Source organism: Anolis sagrei, chromosome 4 (assembly GCF_037176765.1).
Source record: "Anolis sagrei isolate rAnoSag1 chromosome 4, rAnoSag1.mat, whole genome shotgun sequence".
Lineage (NCBI taxonomy): Eukaryota > Metazoa > Chordata > Lepidosauria > Squamata > Dactyloidae > Anolis > Anolis sagrei.
In genome coordinates, this window is record NC_090024.1 from 159,541,294 (window position 1) to 159,558,787 (window position 17,494).

The 17,494-nt window shown below is 38.8% G+C and overlaps 1 protein-coding gene across 5 annotated transcripts in view; it reads right to left on the bottom strand.

Moving 5' to 3' along the window:
* NEXN (nexilin F-actin binding protein) overlaps positions 1-17,494 on the bottom strand; it is a 53,592-nt gene that overhangs the window by 17,416 nt on the left and 18,682 nt on the right. For 4 of the 5 annotated variants that reach the window (XM_060773775.2, XM_060773776.2, XM_060773778.2 and 1 more), the window contains exons 2-5: positions 6,302-6,387; positions 3,775-3,966; positions 3,538-3,616; positions 2,653-2,801 (exon numbers count right to left, since the gene is read on the bottom strand). In XM_060773775.2, coding sequence (XP_060629758.1) covers positions 2,653-2,801; positions 3,538-3,616; positions 3,775-3,966; positions 6,302-6,328 — 447 coding nt within the window. In that variant the 5' untranslated portion in view covers positions 6,329-6,387. The remainder of the gene's footprint in view (positions 1-2,652; positions 2,802-3,537; positions 3,617-3,774; positions 3,967-6,301; positions 6,388-17,494) is intronic. The other variant, XM_060773777.2, reaches the window with a different exon arrangement.

Sequence of the window (17,494 nt, forward strand, 5' to 3'; positions counted from 1 at the left end):
GGGTTGTGTTATGGGCACGGGGATTTTGGTTAAGTTTCGTTGGGGGATTTTTTAGTTTTGTTGTTTTGCCGTTTTGTGAGTGTGTTGTTGTGTTGTTTTTCATTTTGAGTAGGTATGTTTGTACCTTGTGGGTTGTGTTATGGGCACGGGGATTTTGGTTAAGTTTCGTTGGGGGATTTTTTAGTTTTGTTGTTTTGCCGTTTTGTGAGTGTGTTGTTGTGTTGTTTTTCATTTTGAGTAGATATGTTTGTACCTTGTGGGTTGTGTTATGGGCACGGGGATTTTAGTTAAGTTTCGTTGGGGGATTTTTGAGTTTTGTTGTTTTGCCGTTTTGTGAGTGTGTTGTTGTGTTGTTTTTCATTTTGAGTAGATATGTTTGTACCTTGTGGGTTGTGTTATGGGCATGGGAATTTTGGTTAAGTTTCGTTGGGGGGTTTTTGAGTTTTGTTTCCTCGTTGGATGCCCCTAACAAATTTAATGTTATAATATCCTTCTTTTAACATGTCAGGAGTGACTTGAGAAACTGCAAGTCACTTCTGGTGTGACAGAATTGGCCATCTGCAAGGACATTGTCCAGGGGACGCCTGGATGTTTTGATGTTTTATCATCCTTGTGGGAAGCTTCTTTCATGTCTCCACATGAGGAGGTGGAGCTGGCAGAGGGAGCTCATTTGCGCTCTCCCTGGATTCAAACCTCTGACCTGTCAGTCTTCAGTTCTGCTGGCACAAGAGTTTAACCCATTGCGCCACCGGGGGCTCCTATAATATCCCATAGTATACCATTATACTTTTTACTATCTCTGAGCCAACAAAAAAGCATGTTTCTTATTAATTCATCTCTATGTTTTTCATTTGGTTTCTTCAAGTGCTAGAAAACACCCTCTTACTCTTTCAGCATCCAGTTTCAGTTCATATTATTGAAAGCACTAATGGTTCTCTCTTTAATCTTGCAACTGGCAGCACAAATTTATTTCCAGTTTTGTACAGGAACATCACAATCTGATCAAATAACTTAAGCAACCATACTTGAATACAAAATCCTGTCTTTTTCTGGAGAAAATGGAAGCACTAGGTGCAGAATGCCAGAAATAAGATCTCAAAAAACAACAACCCCAAACATATGCTTGATATTAGCATTCTATACAGATGCCACCCTCTATGGAATCACACTATGTTGAACTTATAAATAGCTATAAGAAATTATATTGGCCTAAGGGTTTGGGTGCAGTGAAGCCAGAGTCAATTAGTTTCTATGATTCAATGAAGAAGCTAACATTTGGATTCATATTATCCATAGTGGAATTTTCCCCATGTGACTATCCAGATTTAGGAAGGTGAAGACATTATCTATTAAACCATTTCCCCCCTATGCCCCCTGAAAGGTCGGACAAGGGATTGAAGGAGACACAATAAAATTGTTCTTCCGCCTGCCTTGGGCTCTAGTAAGAGCCTCTATTTAGTGAAGTGGTTCCCAACCAATGGTCCGCAAGAATGAAAATATGGTCCATGGCCTCACCATTACTACACCGTTGCCTTGAAACCATGTGGCAATGAGAGCGACTGGTCTTGCAAAACCCTCTTATAGTGTCGAGGAAATGAGGATGTCAGGAAGGGAGAGGCTGACATCCTCATTGCCTCTCCCCTCCCGACTACTATGACATCAGCTCTAGATTACTAAATATGGTTTGCTGTGTGCGAGCAGATGGCGACTACTGAATGGTATATGTTCTGTATCAGAAACTAGAGCTGATGCGGTCTATCCAATACAATTCTCTGAATCAGCACCCCAAATAACCAAACCAAATCTAAAGTTGACCAAAAACTGATTCGGAACTCTTTTGGTACTAATGTTGGAGAGTGATCCCTGGTCAAAGTGGTCCCTGGTCAAAAATAGGTTGGGAACCACTGATTTAGTAAGAGCGTGTGGATTTTCATTTTTGTTTTTTGTTTTGTTTTGTTTTTTGTTTTTGTTTTGTTTTGGGGTTTGTTTGTTTTTTTTGTTTTGGGGGGGGGGTGAGATAGTGAATCTACTCTTTTAGCCCAAACACTGAAGTAGCTGAACTCTAGTTCTAAACTAGTTTGGTCCATTAAATAACTTTTTCAAAATTTAGACTACAGTCCTGAACAGATTTGCAAGCTTCCTCAACAGGTAGACAAACAGACCATGTGTTTCCTATAACCAGATAGTGGCTTATATACTTGCATACACATACAGAGCTCTATTAATAAATGCAATACTGACATGGGATTTTTTTTCATAGACCGACAGAGTGGGCAGCAGTACTAGCAGTTAAACCCACCCATTTCCCACTGACCTAGACCTACCAATTTTACCAAAATCGGAAATTACCAGATGGTTCCTTGTATAGTGGTGGTGGAGAAATACTATTCACAGGGTCCAGCCCTGGACAGACTTTAAGAATAAATAGCCAACATTCCATTTCAGGCTCTAATGGGATTTCAGGGAAGGAAAAAGTCTTAAAATTGATAAACGCTCCCTTTGGTGGTGTCCATGCTGTGGCCCTGGCATGCCACCTGTAGATTGCAGAGTTCCTCCCTTTTTTATGCAGCATGAGGCTTCACATGTATTAATGGTACATTTATACATTATGTTTCTTTTTAAATTCGAAATTATACATTCCTATAGGCATACCGCTTGTGCTTTCTTTGCTAATTCTCTCTGAATTTTTCTTTTCTCTATCAGGTCCTGTTCAAGTCTTCTCTGCCTTTCCTCCTCCATTCTTTTTCGTTCTTCTTCTTGTCTCTGCTTTTCCATTTCAGCAAACTTCCCTTTGACAGTTCCTATGAACAGCAAAAGTAAAAATGAAAACTCCAGTTTTAATTTCAGACGCTGATTTCTTGGCAACACTGGAGGAAATTATCATTCTTTAAACATTGGTTTTTATTTTAAACGATGAATGCTAATACCAGAAGTGGTGAGTAGCCAACAATAACAACAACAACAACAACAACAACAATAGATGGTCACAATTCTCTGATTTATAATATTTCAAAAATGTACTTAAAAAAACAAAGGCATTATTAAAACAATGAAAACTGTCAATTAAGTATTAATCTTGCACTGCAGTGAAAGAAGGGAAATAATCAGTGCATCCAAACTAGGAAGCACAGTTCATTGTCCCAAATAGGTTAAAGGTAAAGGTTTTCCCCTGACATTAAGTCCAGTTGTGTCCAACTCCGAGGGTTGGTACTCATCTCCATTTCTAAGCTGAAGAGCCGGCATTATCCATAGACACCTCCAAGGTCACGTGGCCAGCATGACTGCATGGAGCGCCATTACCTTCCCGCTAACATAAGAATTAAATAATTAATTGTACTAGGGCCATATCCCTAGTACTCAAAATTGATCCTGAAAGTCAGTGTGCAGGCAGAAGAGTTAATCCAGAACACAAAGATATGGTTCTAACTGCACCATTCTGCATTAATTGACTTAAAATGCAGAGCCCAGTAATACCAAAGCATGAACGATGGAGGCAAAACCCTTCATAACAATGAACATGACCGTTTCCGTTCTTACCTGTCAATTTTGGAACGTAAGCTTTTTCTGCTTTAGAGGACACGTCTTCTTCTTCATCAGAAGCAAGCAGTTCTTTCATCTAAATAATGAATCAAAGATATTAATGCTGACTGTCATTTCAGACTTTGAAATCAAAGCTATAAAGTTTTTTAAATGGGAAAAAATGATTCTATGCCAGTGTCAAAGCATTAAAAAAATAAAAAGTAAGAGAAACAAGTAATTGCAAAAGGAAATGACCTCCTGCTTTCGCCTGTTCCATTCTTTCTCTCTAACATATTGTTCTTTTCTTCTTTGCTTTTCCTCTCTAGATCGTCTTTCATTTCTTTCTTCCCTTGCTTTCTGCATGGCTTCAAATTTATCCTTTACATCACCCTTTCGAAGTTTGGGCACATAGGACTTTTGGACAGGTTTAGATGAAGAAAGCAGAATCTTTGTGAAGGTGCAAAGAAGGAAAAGACAGAGAAAAGATGGTAGAAGCAGAGAAATTATATAGAGCATCAGACAGAATGTGAGATTATAGAAACAGAGATATAAATGGAATAAAGGAGTTTTTTATCCCATTATTCCATCCAAATACTTTTCTAATTCAAAAGAATGCCTCTGGTCATTTTTATAATTGCAAAGTCCAGATTCTGAATGAACTACCATTTATTAAACCCAGGGTAGGCAAGTGAGCATAGAAACAGGAGCCAATTTTCACTCCTTAGTCCCATTAACCAGTCACCCTGGCATATCCTGGCACATTAAAAGTGGTGTCATGTCATTTCTGGTTGCCATTTCTGGCTGAAAACTACTCCCCCAAAGACTTTGAGGAGAATCTAAGACTATTGGAAAAAAGGTAAGCTACTGTCTTTAGTTTTGCACATTTGAGTGGAATGAAATAATGCAAAACAAAAAAGTGTTGTCAAAAGCTTTTATGGCCAGAATCACTGGGTTGCTGTGAGTTTTCCGTGCTGTATTATCTCCCGACGTTTCACCCACATCAATGGAAGACATCCTCAGAGGTTGTGATGTTCTCTGTTGGAAACTAGGCAAGTGGGGTTTATATAATTATGGAATAGCCAGGATGTGAGAAAGAATTCTTGTCTGTTTGAGGCAAGTGTGAATGTTGCAATTGGCAAGTGTGAATGTTGTGACTGTTCTGATTTTAGAACAAAAATGAACAAAATCTGGCTATCAGTATTTTTTAAAACTCTAAAATCAGGACAGTATATAAAGAACAACACTAAAAAAACAAGGGGAATTCCAGACAGGAAACAATCAGGGCCAGCTAACAACAAAGGATTCTACCAGGCAGGAAGCAGCCAGATCTTGAAGCTGCAAGGCTATTCAATGCTAATCAAGGTGGCCAATTGCAACATTCACGCTTGCCTCCAGCAGACAAGAGTTCTTTCTCCCACCCTGGACATTCCACAGATATATAAACCCCGTTTGCCGAGTTTCCAACAGAGGACCTCACAACCTCTGAGGATGCCTGGCATAGATGTGGGTGAAATGTCAGGAGAGAATGCTTTTGGAACATGGCCCTAGAGCCCGGAAAACTCACAGCAACCCAATGCCATATTTTTTAAAATAGGAGGATGTCAGGAAGCTTTTGAGAATTCCAAAACTGGGGTTTGAGGATCACATGCAGTCCATGGGCTTGTCTATTTCCATCCCTACTTGATTCCCATATCAATAGATAGGATCAAGTATATTTTGACAATTCCTGTAGGAAAATCACAAGCTTTCTATCAGTCCCTAGATTCTTCATCTATGTAAAGGAAGAAAATCACAAGCTTTCTATCAGTCCATAGATTCTTCATCATAGAATTTTCATTTGGTATTTTCTCACTAAATTTAGTGAAAAATTAAAATGTTATTTTTACATCTTTGGGGGACAATTCTATCCCATTTGATATAACTAACTAAAAATCTGAAATTGCTCTCATGTAATTATTCAGTATGATCCTTCTATGTACAATATTAAATGTAGATTTTGCAATCAACTCTACCACTTAACAAAACCACAATACAAAATGTTCTCTTTCTTGTTATCATAATCATTGTCATCAACAACAGCAACTTAAATCCAAGTTAATGGCATTGTTCTGGACTTTGGTCCTAGTTTAATTGGTTCTCATTTGTTTACAGCATAAAGATAGACATCAGTCTAGAAACATCTGTAATGGATAATTGAGCTGCATATGGCTGGATTTTCAAGACAATCTCTACACATACTTCAATATGCATGATTTAGTAGTGACCTATAGTGTGTGAATATGCAAGTTTTCAAATAGAGTGTAGCAGACATTGTCTCTTTAAATGGTTATGTCATTTGGAAGCTGACTAACCCACAGCAAACGGAAATCCTAAAAGACATCATTAATTCCTACTAGAAAGCCATCCAGAGTTTGGATGTGCATGCTTTTACATATAGTAGACATTGACATTCTAAACAGCTATATTTTTTGGAAACCAAACAACTCATGTTGTAATGAAAATCCCATAAGAACCTGTATCACATGTTTACAAGTTATGGAGGGAAATGTGATTGCTAAAAAAGGTATTAAGTCATGATTATTGATACCTATTGATCTGTTTATCCATGGATTGGGCAAAAGCTAATATCATTGCATCTTCCTTCTCTAGCAATTGTGTACCGTCCCTAGACATGTCAATGTTACATCATGAGAATCACAGATCTAATACTACTTATTTTTAGGATCATAGAGTAAAACTATAATTTATTATAATTACTTCCTCCTTTAAATCTCATACATACCTCTGCCTTCTGTGCAACGTCATTCATGGCTATCTTCTGTGATCCAGCAACAGATGTGTGCAAAAAAGTATGTTTTCAGTTTTCACCTTTATAGGAAAAAATTAATAGCATCACCGGAGTAATATATAATAAAAAACCTTTTTAGGAATTATTAGGTATAGCATACATATTTTAGTGTCCACATGCTACCTACCAGGTATAGACTGAATTCTACCCTATTCAGATTTTATTTAATTTCACTAGACATATGCTAGAACTACCAAATTGTATATGGGATCGAGTTCCTGTAAATTAAATCCTGAAAAGATCATCAATTAAGACAAGTTACCATAAAGTTCCAATAAGTATGATGAAGGTACCTATTCTCCCCAGCTTTCAAAACCCAACTTTCAGCTACAACTGTCCTTTCCCAACACAGCTATTGCCTCGTCAGTGGAGAGCAGGAGGAGACTTGGAGGACCACACACTTCTGTTCCTGTCACTAACCTTAACTCTTGTCATGGGAGCTGAACATTGAGGTTTGGATACTGAAAGAGGACAGGTACCCTTTTCCCACTTAATAGAGCTTTAAGGTGCCTCATCCTGCTACAAAATCTATATAGGATTAAAATCAGAGAAAGGCCACATCCAACTAGGCAACTGTAATGCATATCACTAATAACTGCTAAGACACAAACCAGACGATTCTTATGATATGCTTTCTTCTCTTCCTTATTAACTTCCATCCCTTGATCTGTAACATCTAACAAAAATGTAGAATATCCCAGCCAGCCTCTGAACACACAAATGATAACTGGACTAAACCATAAAAATAGGCTTCAAAGTCTGAAATACTTCAGCTGTTCTTGTAATAACCATTTATTTCAAACGTTATCATGAACCAAAAAAAAAGTTTATGGCACCTTACAAGGTTACAAATGCAGTGCAATAGTTGTTTAGATGGCCCCAGAGTTGCCTTTTACAGAAACTACCATCCCCCCCTTTTTTTGTAATTAAGCCCACTATAATAATATTTGATTTTTTTTCCATTGATCTTTCTTATTCAATCTCTCCGATTACATTGCACCAACTTAATCTGCTACACATCTCTGAAACTCTGTTAATATAACACAAACTGGGAATGTATGTATTACATAGGCAGAGTGCACAACTTGAAATCTGAGAACACTTTCAATATAAAACCTGGGATTTGTTTAAACAGATTAATAGAAATACATAAACTCCTAGGAGACCTGGTGTGCATAATCTCAAGCAATGCCACATCACAATTCAGGTATCCATCCAGATGACTGCAGTACACACTTTAAAATCTAAAAAGGGATTGCTATCAGCACATATTTACAGATAAGACCATTCAGAGTATTGGGATTTGGTTTTTTGGAGTAAATAAGGAACACAATTGTGCAGAACAAAAGAAGAAAAAGAAGAGGAGAAAAAGGGAACAAGGGGAGAGAAAGAGGAGGAAATAGCGCTTTTTGCCTCCTTAGGGCAGAAAATATGAGCCAGAATGATTAGTCAAAGACTTTGATTCAGTGTGTTGTCGAAGACTTTCATGGCCAGAATCACTGGGTTGCTGTGAGTTTTCCGGGCTGTATGGCCATATTCCAAGAGAGAATGCTTCTGGAAAATGGTGATATAGCCTGGAAAACACACCATTCACTTTGATTCAGGTTTGTTACCTGGTTCTGAACTCATTATATTTCAAAACTGTCAAGTATACTTAATAAAAGCTTGATGAGGCCATTTTATAAAGTGGATAGAGAAAAGGGAAGGATACAGAACAGGGGAAGTGTGTAAATGGGGTTGCTGCTTCATCTGAGAAAGACATTGTGTCCCAAAATTACCTGACGAGCCCAGTACTCAAATCAGGTGTTATTGTTGAAACATTCACACATCAACTCAGTCTCTGAGGCCCTATTTTTTCCATTTCAATCGTTCACTTTTCTTTTGCCCTTATTTTCCCAGCCTATTGCGAACAAAATCTACATCCTGGTAAGGCTCTTGCACTAGCTGCTGAGAAGGAAAGTGTTTGGAGAAAACCTTTGTTACAGACAGTCCAATGAAACAAATTTTTCACTTCCATGCAACTAAAATAATTTATTTAGCTACAATAAAATACTTTTGCCGTGATATATTTACTCATAAAACACGCCATGTATTTATTAATCCATGGTAGTGTATGTGTTATCTATCTATTACTTATTCATTTAGTCCAGATAAAATAGAAGAATTGTTGGCCAGGGGAACTGTTGTACCAGGAATAAATGAACAAGATAGATTCTGTAAATATGTTCTTAAGTTGAATTTGTTTGTAAGTGGGCTTGGTTTGCTGTCTGTGCCCCTGTTCATAAGATTTCACCTCCCTCTCTATCCCTATTATAACTGGAGTTTGGGGGGGGGGGGGGAATGGCTTGTAGTAAAAACAAGGATTCCTGTGTAAAGCTTCAGTGGAGACACCTTTTCCCCATGATAACTTTTCCAGGAGTGAATTTCCCTTCTGAGGGGTAGAATTATCTTACTTCCTGTTGTCTCATTCCTATTCTTAACTATGAGTCATTTGTAAGTCAGATGTTTGTCCTATGCATAGTTTGTAAGCCAGACGTTTGTAATTCGGGGACTGGAGCCCCCGGTGGTGCAATGGGTTAAACCCTTGTTCCAGTTGAACTGCTGACCAAAAAGTTAGTAATTTGAATCCAGACAGCGGAGTGAGCTCCCATCTGTCAGCCCCAGCTTCCCATGTGGGAGCATGAGAGAAGCCTCCCACAGGATGGTAAAACATCCGGGCGTCCCCTTGCAGATGGCCAATTTTCTCACACCAGAAGAGACTTGCAATTTCTCAATTCGCTCTTCACACACACACACACACACACATAACTTGGAGACTGCCTGTATAACCTGTTTGCAGTGAACTGCATTGCTTACAAAGCAGCAGGCTTACAATCTGATAATATTCCTTTATCCGTCTCTTTTTGAGAATGGCCAGGTAAAAGGAATGACTTGCATCATCAGACACTCAACTATCAATTGTACTCTCTCTCCTTCTCTGTATCTTTCCTTTGCCTAAAGCAGAAACTCCAGTGGTTTGTATTGTTGTTGTGCCTTCAAGTTGTTTCCAACTCATGGTGACCTTAAGACAACCCTATCATGAGGTTTTCTGGAGCTGAGACTCGTCCCAAGGTCATTCTGTGGGTTTCCACAGCCAAGGAGAAAATTGAATCCTGGTCTCCAGAGTCCAATGCTCAAACCACACTGCCTCTTGATTCCTCCTTAAGCATTGTCATTTAGCCTACTGTAATGTGTTCTACATTGAGCTATCCCTGAAGACTGTCAAGAAACTGAAACAGATTCCAAATGCAGTCATTCAATCAAATCATATCCCGGGTTTTTGTAGGTTTTCTGGGCTATATGGCCATGTTCTAGAAGCATTCTATCCTGACCACACAACCTCTGAGGATGCCTGCCATAGATGCAGAAGAAACGTCAGGAGGGAATGCTTCTAGAACATGGTCATACAGCCCAAGAAACCTACAACAACCCAGTGACTCCAGCCATGAAAGCCTTCAACAAATCATATCCCATTATTCTTGTACCAGTTTAAATGTCTGATGATCTGAGGCTGCTCCCACAACTGTGCATAAATGTCTACGACTACTGTAGTACTGCACTCCATTTGAAGAAATTGATATTTAGGAAAGTTCTTGTAAAAATAGCTCAATTAATCTTAAAGGTGTTACTGGAATTTTTCTTTCCTCCATTTTTTTTCCTTTCTGTCTGCCAATTTCTTTCCATTTTGAGCATAAAATACTAGTTCCAGCTTTGAATGATCTGTGAACCGAATGCAAAGACAGACAATAGTAACAAAATTCATAACTACAAATAGCCTGATATGAAATTATAGTTACCTAACATATTTCAATGAAAAGTTTTTTTAAAAAAAATCTCATTTCTTGGCTAAATCACAAGAGGAAATCCATATTTTATCAAGAAAGTTGATAAATGACTGCCACAATACTAATTAAATCTGTTTGGTTTTAAATGGATATGGAAAATGTACAGTATTGAAATATATGAAGCCTCCACTGGCTACAGATGCAACTATTAAAGGGTGATTTTACTTTGAGGGCCCTTCCAGACAGGTCCTGTATTTATTTATTTATTTATTTATTTACTGTACTTGTATACTGCTATTTCTCAGCCTAACTGGCGACTCAACGCGGTTTACAACAATCAACAGTATACAATTTAAAACCATAAAAACATAATACACAGTATTAACACATCAATAACAGTCCAATGCATCTCCTAACTAAAATCGCGATCCAGTTTCATCGTCCATATTACCAATCCTTATTTCAGGATCTGATCCCAGATTTTCTGTTTATCCCAGATTATCTGGAGATGCAGACTCATATAATATAATCCAGTTTAAAGCAGAAAACCTAGGATCAGATCCTGGGATGTAGGGCCTATCTGGAAGGGTCCTTTGAGGTTCAATGCTAAAACAGCATGCTGATATCACTCACATCTGTGCCTGCTATACAGGTTGCATCTATACTGTAAAATTAATACAGTTCAACACCACTTTAACTGCATGGCTGAATGCTATGGAATCATGGGAGATGTAGTTTTACAGTTCTTTATCCTTGTCGGCCAAAGAGTACTGATGCCTCATCAACCTACTTGGCTCTTAATGAGACATGCTGCATTATCATGGGGTGTTTGCACTCTACACCACTGGAGAAATTACACTGTTTAGCATCATCTGACATCTTCGGCCCATCCCCTGTTCCGATATCAGCCAGCACACCAACGACTTAAATCAAGAAATAGCTTTCTAAGATCTACAAAGACACTCGCTGGATCACCTCTGCAAGCGAGAGTCCAAAAATAGCAGTCTGAAACCCAGAACCTCAAACCATGACTGATACCAAATGAGAGATTCCCTCCTGGGCACACAGAAAACTGGGTGACTTGGAAGGGGCTGAACAGACTGTGGTCTGGCACCATGAGATGCAGAGCCAACCTTAAGAAATGGGGACACAAAGTGATTTAGCCACAACATACGAGTGTGGAGAAGAGCAAACCACAGACCACCTATTACAATGCAACCTGAGCCCTGCCACATGCACCATGGAATACCTTCTTATAACAACACTAGAGGCACTCCAAGTGGCCAGCTACTGGTCAAAGGACATTTAATAGAATGCCAAGTTTGCAAACTTTGTGGGGTTTTTTTGTTTTTCTTTAAAAATACAACTGTTTGGTTTGCTCCTGATACGATAAATAAATAAATCAACCTACAAATCCCAGGATCCCATAGCATTGTACCAAGGTAGTAAAAGTGGAATCGAACTGCATTAATTCTATAGTATAGGCCCAGCTCATCTGAAACTGCCAGACAGAAGTTGGATCTACATTGCCAAATTGGATTCAGTTTTAGAATAATAAGAATAAGAATAATTTATTTATACCCTGTCCTCTCTCCCCAGAGGGACTCAGGGAGGTGCATCCGGGGAGAGATAAACTGCATTGAACTGGATTATATGATAGTGTAGACTCACTTGAATATTAGAGAACATGCATACTGGTTTATTCCACTACCTCTGTTGAGCATATAATAAAGACAATGTTTCATAGATAAATGTCAGCTTCTGTTCCTTATCCTTGAAACAAATAGGGCACTTCAAGCTTTCTTCCATAGATTCCCACATGCAAGAGGAGGTAAATTACACATTTCACTCTTTTTTTGTTGTCTATATTATCCAGTGTCCAGTGTTATATGGAGTTACATCTGATGTTCTGTTCAGGAGTGGAGAAGGACAAGGAACAATAAGGATTCATTTAGCATTCTGACTTGTTTTTACCTTGTTTTACACATAAAACTTTACCTGTTTACCTCTGTAACGCTTCAACAAATCTGTAACAAGTCTGGCTTATTGTAAGCTAAAATTAGCTTGGGAAATAATTTGTAACAAACAAACCAAATGAAGCCCCAGACTTCTGTGCAGAGGGCTAGAAAGACTCAAACAATCATCTTGCTACTTTTCTGCTCTAAAATTACACCTCTCAAATCTTTTTTTAAAGGGGGAAAATAAGTATTTCCTGAAGGAAAAACAAGGCAGAAAGAAGAGACAGAAAGAGGCACTCCCTCAATTGGGCCAACGTATCTGCTTCCAAAACTGCTGGCCCAGACCTGTGCAGAAAACTAGTTTCTCCGCAAGGTATTGCCAGATTTAAGCCTCAGGTTTATTGTGAATCCCTTGTAACAGTATCATAAAGCTACAACTTTCGTATCTTTCTATTCAAAACCGCATTGCTGGGAAAACTGAAGCACTGTTACACCAACTATAAAAAGCAGAAACATATGTGTGTGCTGTGTTTTTTAAATCATACTTCTTATTTGCCATACATGTTGTAAACCGCCCTGAGTCCCTTCAGGGAGATAGGGCAGTCTATAAACAAATTAATCTTCTTCTTGTTGTTGTTGTTATCATTATTATTAACGCAAAAACACACTATGTCACAGCAAATGAGATATATATGCTGAATTTTGTATTACAAAATCAAAAGTCAAACACTCCCCAAACGTCTAGGACTGTGTGATGCATTTTCGAATGATGTGTGGAGATCCAAGGAAGGTGGCCTTTTTCAGCTGACAGATCGTGATTGTGTCAATGTGTATTGTTTCCAAATGCCAGCTGAGATCTTTTGGCACAACACCCAGTGTGCCAATGCCCACTGGGACCACCTGTACTGGTTTATGCCGGAGCCTTTGCAGTTCGATTTTGAGGTCTTGATAACGGCTGGCTTTTCCTGTTGTTTTTCATCAATTCGGCTGTCACCCGGTATGGAGACATCAATAATCCAAACTTTTTTCTTTTCCACAATCATGATGTCTGGAGGATTGTGTTCCAAAACTTTGTCAGTTTGAATTTGAAAGTCCCACAGTATTTTTACATGTTCATTTTCCACTACCTTTGCAGGTTTATGATCCCATTGGTTTGTTTTTTTTTTTTTTTTACTACTGGCAGGTGGTACTTGTGATGTAAGATTATTATTATTATTATTATTATTATTATTATTATTTGTAAAAATTAAATCAGAGTATGTGAATGGTCATATTTGAGAAGTTGTAATAGCTTTAACATGGCGTTTCTATATGGTCTTGCTTTCCAGGGACTGCCTTCACATGGCATTGTTGACAGAAGCATGGTGAAAACTATATGTGCCCTTTTTATTCATTTATAATGTAGCCCATGCTTAATATAAGCTATTGCTGTCATAACATCTTCACCTCTTCCCAATTGTTGGAAAACATTTCTGCCTTATTAACACAAGATCTTACTCTATAGATATGTTCAAAATCTATTAACACAAGATCTTACATTACAGTTATGTTCAACATGCATGACTGTCTGAGGAAAATTTTAATATAGGATAGTAAATGTATTAATAGTCCAATGTTTCACCATAATGTTATGTGACACGTAAAATGATTAAATCCACAATATTATCTTTCTGCCGAGTGGGTCAAGTATTGTGTAGCCTGACAGGATCATTCTGGCTGCTAAAAATACCAGTACATAATAACAGTTGAGGTGAGGAATAGGGGAAAATAATAAGCTAGGCCTCTCTAACAAGTACAGTGTAGTGCACAAATTAGACACAAACTCCTGGTAGGAACCTATTTCAAATGTGATTGTCCCCAACATCTAGCTACATCTCTTGCTGAGTAGCCTTAAGTTACCACATATCTCTCCCTAACACATAAAAACTGCATTCAACCGCTGTATCAGTGGAACAAGTAACTACAGGATAGAATTAAGCAAAGATAAAGAGTAGACCGTTGTCAGCAGTCAATTTAAAGTGAAATTATTCTGCTTTGGCTTTCCTGGCAGCAACTATCTATAATTCCAGCTCCACAGGACATAGTTGAACCCTTGAAGAGCTATGAGACAAGAATTGGGACAGTCTGAGATTCTCACAGGTGTGATTGATTCAGGAGATACACTTTGAGAATTCACAGCTGAGCCAGAAAATTCAAGTTCAGGAACTAGAGCCATAAATACTTGGAGTGACTATGTAAGAATATAGTGTGCTGGGACTGAGACAGCTTTTGAACTTCATGATCCAGTTTCTTCCTGACTACACCCACCCAGTGCAACTGATCTCCCCTCTTTTTCACTTCTGAATTTTTAATTTTAGTTTCCACCACTGATTTTATATCTACCATCTGCTAAATTGCAACATGCTTTATCTGGCTAAAACTTTTCAAATTTTTATTTATGGAAAATTTGAATTTAAAATTATAACATTTCAGTGTGTAAGCAGATTAGCCAATAGGTGTCCAAATGACATCTCAAGCTAATGCAGTTTAACCTGGAGTAAACTTGGATATCCTGTGGGGATTGACTCCCAGGATACGAAATAGTCTGCTGTCCGCACAGAACAGAGATGCCATCCCCTTTTCCCTGATTTCCAGAGAGCTCAAAGCCATTGGGAGTCCCCTAGACCAGTTGTTCTCAATCTGTGGGTCCCCAGATGTTTTGGCCTTTAATTCCCAGAAATCCTAACAGCTGGTAAACTGGTTGGGATTTCTGGGAGTTGGAAGCCAAAATACTTGGGGACCCACAGGTTGAGAACCACTGCCCTAGACCATTGCTAATAGGGATGTATATGTTTCACCTCATGTTCCAAGTTTCTCTTGCAAGGCTCATGAAACTGTGAATGCAAGGCAAGACTTATAAGACCCTATTAAAAATGGCATAGGTCAGGAACAGAGAAGGCAGTAAGCAGACTGCATCTGTTTTGCGAAGGAAGTGCATTCCATTCAACCTACCAGACACCTGTTTCTGCCTTGCAAAAGGAAGGTCAGTTGAATCTGTAGATTGTACTTTTCTTTTTGTTTACATACATGTTAAATATAATTGTGTGGACTGAGATATTCACATTTTTCTGCTTTCACAGGGATTCTACAACCCTAACTTCATCAACTGTCAAGAGCTGACTGTATATGAAGTCAAAATCTGGAATTTAAAATCTAAAGTTGGTATTCATGAAATTTGCTATGGGATAATAAAGGTAAAGACAGCTCACATTCACAGAAGCTTATACAGACCCCCCCTTGAGCAATGCCTACAGCTATGATGGATTCTCTGGAGGTCTCAGTAGTTAATCCCATCAGTCCATGTCTGACTGACACTTTTCTGAGTCCCATTGCTCTTCACCAGCAACAGAATGGCTATGTATGGCTATTATCAGAGCATAATTGGAAATCCTGTGGTGGGGTAGAGCGAGGGCTTAGGACACTGCAGAGAGAGGGCAATGGTCACAAAAAATATGTACTCAAGTATAAAGTAGATTTAAGCTTACGTATGATGATAACGGGGGGCCCTGGTGGCACAGCAGGTTAAACCGCTGCGCTGCTGAACTTGCGGACCGAAAGGATGGCGTTTCGAATCCAGGAAATGGGGTGAGCTCCCACTGTTAGGCCGGCTTCTGCCAACGTAGCAGTTCACCAGCATGCAAATGTGAGTAGATCATTAGGTTCCACTTCTGCGGGAAGGTAACAGCACTCCATGCAGTCATGCCAGCCACATGACCTTGGAGGCGTCTACGGACAAAGCTGGCTCTTTGGCTTAGAAATGGAGATGAGAACCACCCTCCAGAGTTGGACAAGACTTAATGTCAGGAAAAACCTTTATCTCTACTTTTAAATAATGCAGTTATTGTCATCTTCTAGGAAACTGATAACAAGCAGCTATACACCATCAAATTGCTATATCTCTTTCAGAGGAGGAGACTAGCCCTCAGATTACAAATAAAGACAAATAAAGTGATACAGACTGCATTTATATAATTTTGGCTCTAATGTGGAGAATGTTATTGGAGTACACTTGCAACTGTTTACTCAGACAAACACGTATTGTAGGGACAGATATCGTTCACCAAAGGTGAATACACAGTTTGCTGTTGATTCTGGAACATTAAGCAAAAAAATAATTTGGAAAATTAAATAATAAACAAAACAAAATAAAATGTAATTGTAGTCACATGCTATATATTATAAAATAAAATTTAGAATATACATCTTTCGGAGAAGTCCTGCTCTCGGTCCTGCCACCTTTGCAGTCGCACCTGGTTTTTGTTTGTTTGTTTTTTCACGTCAGGAGCAACTTGAGAAACTGCAAGTTGCTTCTGGTGTGAGAGAATTGGTCGTCTGCAAGGACGTTGCCCAGGGGATGCTCGGGTGTTTTTGATGTTTTATCATCCTTGTGGGAGGCTTCTCTCATGTCCCTGCATGAGGAGCTGGAGCTGATAGAGGGAGCTAATCCGTGCTCTCCCTGGATTCGAACCTGCGACCTGTCATCTCCAGTCCTGCCAGCACAGGGGTTTAAGCTCCTGTCACGCTTGGTGGGGACGAGACAGGGCCTTCTCTGTGGTGGCCCCCAGCTATGGAACTCTCTCCCGAACGAGGTTAGGTCTGTCCCCTCCCTCTTGGCCTTCAGGAAGCAAGTGAAATCCTGGCTTTGGAATCAAGCATCCGCACAGTGATGGTTGGTGCCAGTAAAGACTAAGAGCTATTCGAACACAATATGCGGATTGAGTTGGATGATGTTTTTAACTTGGTGAATTGTTTTATATGTATTTCTAATTTATATGCATTTTAACTTATTGTATTATGTATGCTGTTTTAAATTGTTATTTATTGTCTAGCATTGAATTTTTGCTATTAGCTGTTCTGAGTCTCTCAGAGGTAGAGAAGAACGGGATATAAAAGTTCTAAATAAATAAATAGACTAAAAGAAAGAGATATCTCTATGTTTGTATTTTCTAAATGCTCACTTTCAATTGCCTTCCTTATTTTTTCTTTTTAAATCTTTTTTGTGCTCTCATGGTTCATCCTGAGCTCTCAAAGGGGAGGTGGGAGAAGGCCATGATCAGCTATGTATGACATCTAAACCAGATGAAAGCAGTGAGATATTTGACCACGAGGAGGAATAGTTAAAATGAAGCCCTAGGTGCAGTGCATATTGCAATGCTTAAACAACAAGAGGAATTAATATTTACAGAAAAAACAACATGTAAAATAAAATGTAATCATATTCCTGCTTTAACACAAGTGAGAACAAGTACTCTTTGGCAAGGGGTACGGCCTGAACACCTGCATGAGCAGATATAACAAGACCTGAA